At 42.5% G+C, this 11,082-nt stretch overlaps 1 protein-coding gene across 2 annotated transcripts in view; it reads right to left on the minus strand.

Annotated features, from left to right (window-relative positions):
- Window positions 1-3,880: 3,880 nt before the first annotated feature.
- The window catches only part of ap1m3 (adaptor related protein complex 1 subunit mu 3), a 43,230-nt gene continuing 36,028 nt past the window's right edge, over window positions 3,881-11,082 (minus strand). For both annotated transcript variants that reach the window (XM_019894388.1, XM_019894387.1), the window contains exons 8-12: window positions 8,838-8,909; window positions 8,482-8,640; window positions 7,592-7,717; window positions 7,411-7,486; window positions 3,881-4,358 (exon numbers count right to left, since the gene is read on the minus strand). In XM_019894388.1, the coding sequence (XP_019749947.1) occupies window positions 4,336-4,358; window positions 7,411-7,486; window positions 7,592-7,717; window positions 8,482-8,640; window positions 8,838-8,909 (456 nt within the window). In that variant the 3' untranslated portion in view covers window positions 3,881-4,335. The remainder of the gene's footprint in view (window positions 4,359-7,410; window positions 7,487-7,591; window positions 7,718-8,481; window positions 8,641-8,837; window positions 8,910-11,082) is intronic.

The following is an 11,082-nucleotide window of genomic DNA, read 5'->3' on the forward strand; positions in this document are numbered from 1 at the left end:
AACCCCATTTAGAAACCCTAAGCCTAGTTTAAAACCGTATTTTGGAACTCTAGTTTCAGAGCCTAATTTGAAACCATGTGTGGGCATGGCGGATTGGAGTTTTCCCAATTTGATGCCCCCTTCCTCATGCCCGTAATTCCACAATTGGGGAGATGTGCTGTGGCTGCCCCACCGACCCTCTCACCCCGTCAACCGAGTGGTAATGGTTTTCATAAACACAGTAAATTCACATAAATTATAATAATTCATTTGCTACAGCTCTGGTATTATATCTCATTTGATTGTACCAGGTGTACTTGATGTGGTTGGTTGAGTGCTTGCCAAAAGCCTTTGAAAGCATCCCTCACATTTCTGCACAATGTAGAGTTTGAGTTTTTGTGTGAGTGAAGCCTTTATCAGTCCATGCATATGCTGCTGCAACACAAAAGGAGTCACACAGTGAGCTATTGTTATAGCCAAAAAAAAAAAAGAAAAAAAAAAAAAAGAAAAAGAAATCGAGGTCCAGAGCACAAGGCGGTGGCCTGCAAGGCCTGGCACAGGTTAGTACCAAGCTCTTTGTTACACGCACACACGCACACCCACACAAGGGACATGTCGGGCTCAATCTTTTTTATTGGCCCAAAGCAAACAAAAATATGAACAGACAAACTAGACACCATCTGCCTTTGCCTGACCGGCGCATACAGCATGGATTCAGTTCCCACTCAGTGATGTGAATAGTTGTTTGTCTCTATATTTTCAGTGCGACTGACTGGCGACCAGTCCAGAACGGTGCACAGTCTGTCTTTCGCCTCAAGTCTGCTGGTAGTTTAATTGCTTTTAATAAAAAATAATGTAAACACACACTGAGCGACCGGTCATGTATGCAGTGTATTTGCCTAGTTGTGTAAGATTTCATCACGTGACTAATATGTTTTTATCCTAATGTTAAAAAAAAAAACAAATAACAAATAACACACCCCCGAATATTTCTTTCAAATTTGGTCCCACTTTTCAAAAAGGGCAACCATATTAACGAGCCAAGAAATGCTACAAATCCTTCAAAAGCTGCAATATCCCATAGTTAACAACGCTGAAATCATATTAGTCTTGCCAAATAGAGAGATGTGAACATGTTGTACTTCACTTGTCTTCAATCCTCATCCGAGTATGGTTCAAATGAGTGTTGATATTTACCGGAATTTGACCAACTCCATTTTGTTCAATGCAAGCTCAAAAAACATTTTATTTTGGTTTTAGCCAATTATACATGACAAATGGCGCCTGAATTGTAACAAGGCGATGTTTGGAATATCATCAGTTATGTGGGGTCATGGTAGATGGTCCTTAGCTATAAAACAGAACAGGTAGGTGTTGCTTCACATTTTCTCTGGGAACAATTGAATCTGGCAGGTTTGATTTTTCACAGGTATATGATAATATTGAAAAAAAAATGTCACTGCTTACTATGCCAAAACCACAAAGTGCTAACGTTTTACTAACTACCGTATTGGCCCGAATATAAGACGGCCTTGATTATAAGACGACCCCCTCTTTTTCAAGACTCAAGTTTGAAAAAAGACTTTTTGAACACCAAATTAATTTTTATACAGCAAATAATTACAGTACATCTGAAACAAATGATAATAACAATATGTTTGAGAGAAAAAGCATGTTATTTTGCCTCATTCAAATCTTAATATCTGAACATTTAAATATGTAAACTAAAGTGCAATCACATTCGTAAATGAATGGTTTTTGGTTTTTGAAATGTAAATTACATCATAACTTCTCCTCAGCTGCCGGTTAACCTGGCCAATCTTCGACCCACTTTTCTCCAGATTGTCACTACGTTTCTCCATTTTCTGTTATCTCTTCTATTATTTTCTTCTCTTTTCCTTCTTACCGCTATTTTTTATTTTTCTTCTTCGTGCTACCACTATTTTTATTTTTATTCTTCGTGGCAGGGGTTCACTTTGGCCTGGGGAGTCAAATTCAGCATTCGCTCCAATGGTATGTGGCGTCACCTAGCGTTGTGAATTGGTATAATGTCGAGACCCCAAATATAAGACGACCCCCACTTTTTCAGTCTTATTTCAATGCAAAAAACACCGTCTTATATTCGGGCCAATACGGGCCAAGACGGTATTAAAACAAATCCATTAAATAATATTTTTGTCAACTTGTTGGCCAGATATTTCAACGACCGCTACTTAACTTTATTTTTGAGGATTTGTGTAGTTGGATGAAACCTGGGAAATATTTTCAAACAATCTCAATATTTTTGAATGTACAAAACATTTATTTCAAATATCCGTGTCATTGCTTGAGGGCGGCCCGTTGGTCCAGTTGTTAGTGCGTCGACCTCACAGTGCAGAGGTCGTGGGTTCGATACCTGTGTGGAGTTTGCACGTTCTCCCCGTGCCTGCGTGGATTTTCTCCGGGTATTCCGGTTTCCTCCCACATTCATGGCAGGCTGATTGAACACTCTAAATTCTCCCTAGGTGTGAGTGTGAGCGTGGATCGTTGTTCGCCTCTGTGTGCCCTGCTATTGGCTGGCAACCGGTTCAGGGTGTCCCCCGCCTACTGACCGAAGGCAGCTGGGATAGGCCCCAGCACACCCCGCGACCCTTGTGAGGATCAAGCGGATCAGAAAATGGATGAATGGATGGATGTCATTGCTTGATATGCCAGCCAAATGAATGATCCATGAATGACAACTAATAACAGAAATAATAAGTTTGGAAGAAGTTTGGATTCGGTTGACTAGTTGAGAGTTTTGTATTACCGGTAATCCTTTTATGCACCCTGTAACATGATAACATGATAAGCTGTCCACTGTAGTAACCAGAGGCGATTGCTCTAAGACTGCCAGGGAAGCTCAGCTTCCCCTAAAATGTCACAAAGTAAGTAATTAAATATATGTGTGTATGTAGAATTGTGTGGACATGTCATTGACTAAATATGCGCTACAACGCGATCAACTTTTGTTCCGAGTCAGCTTCTTATTCCTGGTTACGACGCGACTCTCTTCTCATTCATTCCCGCAGCTTCACTGTGCTTTAAACTGTGTGGACGCTGAGCGTCGACCGCGCGGACGCTGGGTGTCTAGAGAGTTCAGTGTAGGTTGTCCCAATGTATTGAAACGAGACGAGTCATTGGATAAATGCTCGTTTTGTCCCACCCAACGGGAGTCGATGGACAGTGGGCGTTTATGGGCTGGCCCGGATGCTCAGCTTTTCTGCAGGATGATTGGATGATCTGTTGGAGGCTGATTCTCTTTTTAATTTACAGCGAAATGAGCCAATCACCGATCTTATGGTGAAGGCATACTTTTCATTTTTTTTGAAAAGGAACGGAGAGTAGAATTCGCGTATAAATAAACAGACACATTTTATGATGTAGAACGAAATTGAGCTTCCCCTCCTTGACAGACCAGCATCTGCCACTGGCAGTAACCACTGTCCCTGAAAGGGCTAAACATAATCTCACTCAGCTACTGAGCTAAAGTGCGGTTCAAAGTGACAATACGTCCACAACAACACTGTACTCCAAAACTTTTTAGGAGCAAAAAGTTATGCAAAGACAAATGCATAAACATACTCAAGCAATCCCTTTAGGCTCTGTTAAATTCACTTCATTTTTTTTTGCACAAGGGACAAGTGTGTCCGTATAAACAGCACATGCAAAAAGATCACTGCATTTTTGCATCCAACTCCCTCTTTCAGACACTTCAAAGCTACAAGTTGATTTTGAGCACAAGAGCAAGGTTACAGCCTCTGTGGGGCCATGGGTGGTGTCATATTACACTGCCACAGTCTAAGGCAATAGTGTCACTTACTAATCATTGACCCGCCGGCTGGTGTTAGGTTCACTTGACTGAGGATTATGTTCACAGTGCTGGGGGTGATGATACATCAAACAATTTTATTTTTGGCAATCAACATAGATTACAGAGGTGCCTCAGAGAGTAGAATAGAGATTTATTGAATGTACAAAAAAAGTAGTTTCATAATTAAAACACAACCAGATTACAAAATGCTAAAAGTTGCCAAGATGACGAAATAAATAATGCAATGTGTTGACCGACTGGCTGGCATTGGTCTATTGTTGTTACTCATCAAAGTGGCTGAGCTGAAAGGGGAAAAAAGTTCAATATAATGGAATGCCATATATTTAAACATTTAAAAGGTGATTTTTTTTGGGGTGGGGGGGAATTATGCATTAGATATGAATAATGAATTAGATAAAAAGGAAAAGCCCCCCCCACACACACACACATAGTAAGAAGCTGAGAGACATAAGCCCAGGGGAGGAAGACACAGAGAGCCATTCGTCCAGCAGCATCTTCGCCCTTTAGTTTGTCCGGAGCTGGTAATCTGCCAAGAGATGTAACAGCAAAGCATTAACACAGAGCTTTTGTCCCCATCATCACTCCTGCACATCCCTTCATTGGCAACATCACGTCCTTAAACAAGATTTACACCCATACTGACTGGCGTGTTCGCTCACTAAATCAAATATTCGAAAATTACTCTCCATAGGCAAAGATGGAAGGAAAGAAATTCGTGACACAGTTTCATTAGAAACACTGAATAAGTCTGCCATCTAATGGAATCATTCAACCATCCATTCATCCATCCACCAATTTTCTGATCCACTTATCCTCACATCCTCACAAGGGTCGCGGGGCCTGCTGGAGCCTATCCCAGCTTTCTTCGGGCAGTAGATGCGAGACACGCTGAACTGGTCGCCAGCGAATCGCAGGGCACATATAGACGAACTACCATCCATGTTCGTACTCACACTTGGGACAATTTAGAGTGTTCCATTAACCTGCCATGCATGTTTTTGGAATGTGGGAGGAAACTGGAGTACCCAGAGAAAACTCACGCTGGCACGGGGAAAACATGCAAACTCCACTCGCCGGAATCAAACCCTGCACCTCTGCATTGTGAGGCCGACGCGCTAACCAGTCGACCAGCGGGTCACCATAAATGCACAGTGTAGGTTTTATGCAATTGAAACACCTATGTGCATTCAACTCTAGTCTGATCGTGGTTTTCGTTGAGTAGTTCCAACAGTGCCTGTAATTTGGCTAATTTGAACTTCAACAAACTCACATTACCGGTAATCAAACACTGTTTTTAGTGGACTTTCATGGACACCATTTCCCACAATCCCTGCTAATCTATCCTAGGTTTTATATAGCACACAAATAATCAACAAATAATAAAGCAACATTATGACTATAACTCTCAATGTCAAGTTTAGTTTTTTTTTTTTTGCAAATGACTGACGACAGGGCTAGGCGATAATACAACACCAATAAGTCGATCAGTACAGTTGAGAAAATGTTGGATAGAAAAAAGAAATCAGGAAGCAAACTGATAGCCCGGCATCCCTCGCGCTTTCGGCGGAGGCCACAGTATGACTTTTGATTTGAGTCGCAATTACAAGCACGAAAGAGTGCTTCAGTCATAAGTACGTCGAATGAAAGTGTGTCTTAACTTTATTCAAAAGTCGTCGCAGTTCAACTCACGCAATAAGATCACAGTGTGCTGACTGTCATGATTGTTCTGTTTATGACCAACAGGTGGCATTGGAGAGCTTCTCCTACAGCATCGCACCTGTTGGTCATCATGTCATTAGTTCTTTTCTTTCAAAAGGACTGCCACGCCGACCACTTGGGGTCGGACCATTGTATTGCCGTCATGTTTGTGCTTCTGCCATCGGTTTTTTGTTGGCTTGTTTTGGATTTAGTATTTTCAAGTGTTTTTGCTCATCCATTTTGTTCAGTCCACCCTGCTGCCTGCCTGCTTTTTGGCTCCTCTACCATCACACAACATGACGCTAACACAATCAAATGTCTTCGGCTGGATATGTGGTGTAGAAGTACAAAATAAAGAATGTGGTAGCTCCGATGGCAGCCAACCGCGACCCTCAGCAAAACGATAAATGTTCTATGAGCCAGCTAAAAAGATAAAGTAGGCCTAAATCAATGACATAACTGTAATGAAAGAGACTATTAGCTCGCTACACTGACACTGTATGAACAATGAATGAAGGTTAATGTACCTGTATGAACAAACTGCTTCGCGCAGCGTCTTCCACAAATAAGCATTTATGGCGCACTGCCGGAGGAGCGCGGATGCAAGCAACATTGCACATTACGTTACCGCACAATGTACACACACCAACAGTGTACATTCTTTGAAAATGTGTTGTATAAAATGTGGTACTTTCCTCTTCATAGTTGCTCTTTATTTCAGTTGATCTTTAATCAGTTCAATTGGTTTTCTTGTTTGGAATGGGTCAAAGACAAAATCTATTATTTGAAATCGACAAATGTGAAATACATCCATCGTGATTTGCCCAGCCCTACAAAGCACATTATGTTCATTAAAAAAAAAAAAAAAATCAAAATGCCTAAATTCAGCCTTGATTTCTGTGGGCTACTATTTTGAATAGTAAAAAATGTTGATTACGGTTCAGAATTATCAATATTGACTGTTCTGAAATCCATATATTGTGATGTACTTTTCAGCCACATCGCCCAGGCCCATGTCTCATCAAGATACAGTGCAACCTCTAAAGCATGGGTGTCAAAGTCAAGGCCTGGGGGCCAGATCTGGCCCACCACATCATTTTATGTGGCCCGCAAAAGCAAATCAACCATGTCAACTTCCATGATGCTTGCTAAAGTCTGAACCAAAATTTTAATTTGTCATATCTAATCCATAATAACAATGTTTAAACCAGACATTATTCTTGACTTCTGATTTCAAAACAAGTTTTCAATTTGTTGTTTGCAGTGGATGTAATATGTGGAGGTGGTTAAACATTTACACGGTTTTACAAATTTCACAGTTGTAACGACATTCCAAGGGAAACCATAACGACAATGTGGCCTGCTCGAAAGCAGGGGTGCCCACGTCCGGTGCTCGAGAGCCACTATCCAGCCTGTTTTGGATGTCTCCCTCCTCCAACACACCTGATTCAAATGATCAGGATCATTATAAGGCTTGCGCAGAATTTGCTGATGAGCTGCCAATTTGAATAAGGTGTGCTGATGGAAGGAGACATCTAAAACAGGCTGGATAGGGGCTCTCAAGGACCGGACTTGGCACCCGTGCTCTAAAGGTGGTGCAACAACAAAGGCAAAATGACAGGCCTCAAACAGCGATGTTATGAGGATGGGAATGTGAGAAGAGGTAACGATCATCAATCATGGATGTTGCTTGAAGTATGTCACATTTAGTGTGAATCACCCCATGAAAATTGAGGGTATTAAGTCATTTTCAGGCACTTGTTCAAGCACCAGGAGTTGGGCACGGCTGCATTCACACAGACAGGAATGATGCAGCAAAGTGACGAATGAGGAACCGCGTGTGCTAACTGCGCTTGCTCAATTCGACGGTGTGTACTTACCTCCACTTTGCGTGATGTAGCGCACCCAAGGCAGGGCCTGGTAACCACTCTTCTCTATAATCTTTAGGTAACGCACCTAGGGAGCACAAAAAAAAAACAAAAAAAAACACACACACATGTCTAAATGTAAATTGTACTGAAATAAAGCGAAAATACATTCTTTCCGAACATAGGCTCACACCTGAATGCCAGACACAGTAAAATAGGGTATCTCAAAATTAACAAGGATGGGTCTTTTGGCGTCCAACTCATCACTCTCCACACTGGGTAGCCCAAAGTGTGCCCGCATCAGGTACTCCTTGCCACCCTTCAGACACATGCACAGAAAAGAGAGGAAGTTCTTCATACATCTGCTGAACGATTACGATCCACGCAGCTGCATATCTGCTGCATTCTGTACTGTCGGTGACGTTGACGTCAATGAGTGCAAAATGGAACATCATGCGACATCTTATGAAGAGCATCATGACAGATTCATTCAGCTTGAACAAAAAAGTATGTCTGAATCATCTTCAAGACTCTAAAATCCCATTATGATGAAAGATATATTTTTTTTCCATCCAGCGTTACATTATTTTAAATCAAGATTATATGTAGATCACTGAAGCCAGATCACTGTAGAGCATAAAAGTCTTCCCTAAAATTTTAAAGAGTTTGTAACTTCAATGCAGGTTATCCATGTGTGTGAAAATAAAGCCACATGCTCCAGGAATCCTGCAGCATTAACCCAGGCAGTGTCATCTTGAATTTATGCCATCAGGGAACAAAAAGAAACTCCCTCATTCCGTATATTCAGGTTTCTGACCTCATTTTCTGGGCACGAAAACAAACTTGAACCAGTGATACAAGCAAAATACAACCATGCAGTCTTGTCCAGTAGGAACGAGTGACTTCAATGTTTTGGCTTCATCCAAACACCAAAAAGGAAGTAGAAAATACAACTGCGCATACCAACGGTGACTGTGTGTATCTAAAGATAATACGCTTAGTGACTGTTTGCTGGTGACAACACAAATCCAGCATAAAAATTCCTGCAATGTATTCTGAAAGATGAGGATGTTCCGCACTAACAGGGAAAGACTTGATGTTCCACTGCACCACATTCTTCTCTGGCACCCACTTGGCACTGCCTGTGCTGGTCTTGAACTTCGGTGAGTCGGCATCACTGGGCACTGGCACCAAAATGGACACATTGTTGGCAGTTGACCGGCTCTTAAACTGACTACGAGCCTGCAATGTTAAACAGACGGGAACCCAAATGCCATGAAAGACCTTTGCAGCAAAGCATGAAAAAAAAAAAAATCCAAATCACATTGCCATTTTCTTTTTAACAAGCTATTTGTCTTGAAGGCTACAAAAGGAGTGGCCTCTACGGATAGAAACCCCGGCAGTGTTTGTGTTTATGTTTGTGCATCATTTGTCATTACCTTCACCTTGATCTCAACCCTGCTGTGGGAAAACCTTTCTATCACACTCTCAATCCATATGAGGGGCTTTACCTGCCAGAGTGACAGAAAAAGGGGATAAGCTTAGAGGGGGGAAAGCAGACGTCAACAACATCACATCATCATCAAAAGGAAATATATATACATACATATACACACACACATACATACATACACATATATACATACATATATATATATATATATATATACACACACACATACCCGCCCCCCATTTTTTTTTGGGGGGGGGGGGGAAAAAGAAAAAAACTTCACTCACTAGGGTCGTGGGGGGTTCTGGAGCCTATCCCAGCTGTCTTCGGGCAGTAGGCGGGGGATACCCTGAACCGGTTGCCAGCCAATCGCAGGGCACACAGAGACGAACAACCATCCACGCCCACATTCACACCTAGGGACAATTTAGAGTCTTCAACTAGCCTGCCACGCATGTTTTTAGAATGTGGGAGGAAACTAGAGTACCCGGAGAAAACACTAGCAGGCCCGGGGAGAACATGCAAACTCCACACAGGGAAGCCGGAGCTGGAATTGAACCCGGTACCTCTGCACTGTGAAGCGGCTGAATAGCTCAGTTGGTAAGGCACCGGTTTGGTGCGGGAGACCGGGGTTCGAATCCCGCTTGGGGCAATATGAGCATATAACCTTGGGCAAGACCCTTCACGCTAATGCCTCATCACACAATGATGAGAGACAATAAAACGAATGACATGCCGGCTCAGACGTCGCCCAGCCAAACAAGGTCTGTGTCATAACTGGCTGGGAAAGCTTACATGGAACACCATAAACAGGCGGCTGGCATAGTCGATCGAAACATCTGTGTTGTATATGGACTGGAAACCCCAAAGTCAAAATGGGAAACACCTCCAAAGGTGGTGGAGAATGACTGAGCAAAGATCCTGTGGCAATCCGGATATCGTGATCATAGATAAAGGGCAGAGGAAAGCCGTTGTAGTGGATGTAGCGGTCCCAAGTGATGGAAACATCAGAACGAAGGAACATGAGAAACTAGAGAAATACCAAGCTCAGAGAGGAGCTGGAGAGAGCCTGGAAGGTAAAGGTGACAGTCGTGCCTGCGGTGGGCGGAGCACTCAGGGCAATGACCCCCAAACTGGATGAGTGGTTGCAACAGATCCCGGGAACAACATCGGACATCTCAGTCCAGACAAGCGCAGTGCTGGGAACAGCAAGGATACTGCGCAGAAGTTTCCTGGCCTCTGGTAGAGGACCCGAGCTGAATGGGGACACCACCCGAGGGGTGAGATGAGGTTTGAAATACAATCCCTCGTTTATCGCGGGTGTTACGTTCCAAAAAGAACCAGTGATAAGTGAAATCCGTGAAGTAGGATTTATTAAAAAAAAAAAAAAAAAGCAAAAATATGTGAGAGGGAAGAAATTTCTTCCCCTAAAATGTCACAAAGTAAGTGATCAAATATATGTGTGTACGTACAAATGTGTGGACATGTCATTGACTAAATATGCGCTACAATGCGCACAACTTTTGTTCCAAATCAGCTTCTTATTACTGGTTACGACACGACTCTCTTCTCATTCATTCCCACAGTTTCACTGTGCTTTAAACTGTGTGGACACTGAGCGTCGACCGCGCAGACGCTGGGCGTCGAGAGAGTTCAGGTTGTCCCAATGCATTGAAACGAGACAAGTCATTGGATAAATGCTGGTTTTGCTCCGCCCATTGGACACTCAGCGTCTCTGGGAGTCTATGGACAGTGGGTGTTTATATGATGATTGGATGATTTGAGGCTGAATTTCGTTTTGATTGACAGCAAAATGAGCCAATCACCGATCTTATGGTGAAGGCAACCTTCTCATTTTTTTGAAAAGGAACGGAGAGTAGAATTCACGTATGAATAAATGGACACATTTTATGATGTAGGCCGAAATTGAGCTTCCCCTCCTTGACAGACCACTGATACAACGAAAACAAAGACCAAAAATTTGCAAAGGTAAATTTGGCAAGCTGTACAGAGACGAGGTGCGGAGGCTGTTCATGTCGGTCAGTGCCTTCGCCAATCAGGATGCAGAACGCGATTCACTGTTTAAAGATAGATAGATAGATAGATAGATAGATAGATAGATAGATAGATATAGATATAGATATAGATACTGTATATAAAATAATTGGAAGGTGTATGCATGGCTCACTATCTGCAGCTCCTGTCCTAACTCCATCCCTTGGCTGATGCCCAAT

Source organism: Hippocampus comes, unplaced genomic scaffold (assembly GCF_001891065.2).
Source record: "Hippocampus comes isolate QL1 unplaced genomic scaffold, H_comes_QL1_v1.1 scaffold282, whole genome shotgun sequence".
Classification (NCBI taxonomy): Eukaryota; Metazoa; Chordata; class Actinopteri; order Syngnathiformes; family Syngnathidae; genus Hippocampus; species Hippocampus comes.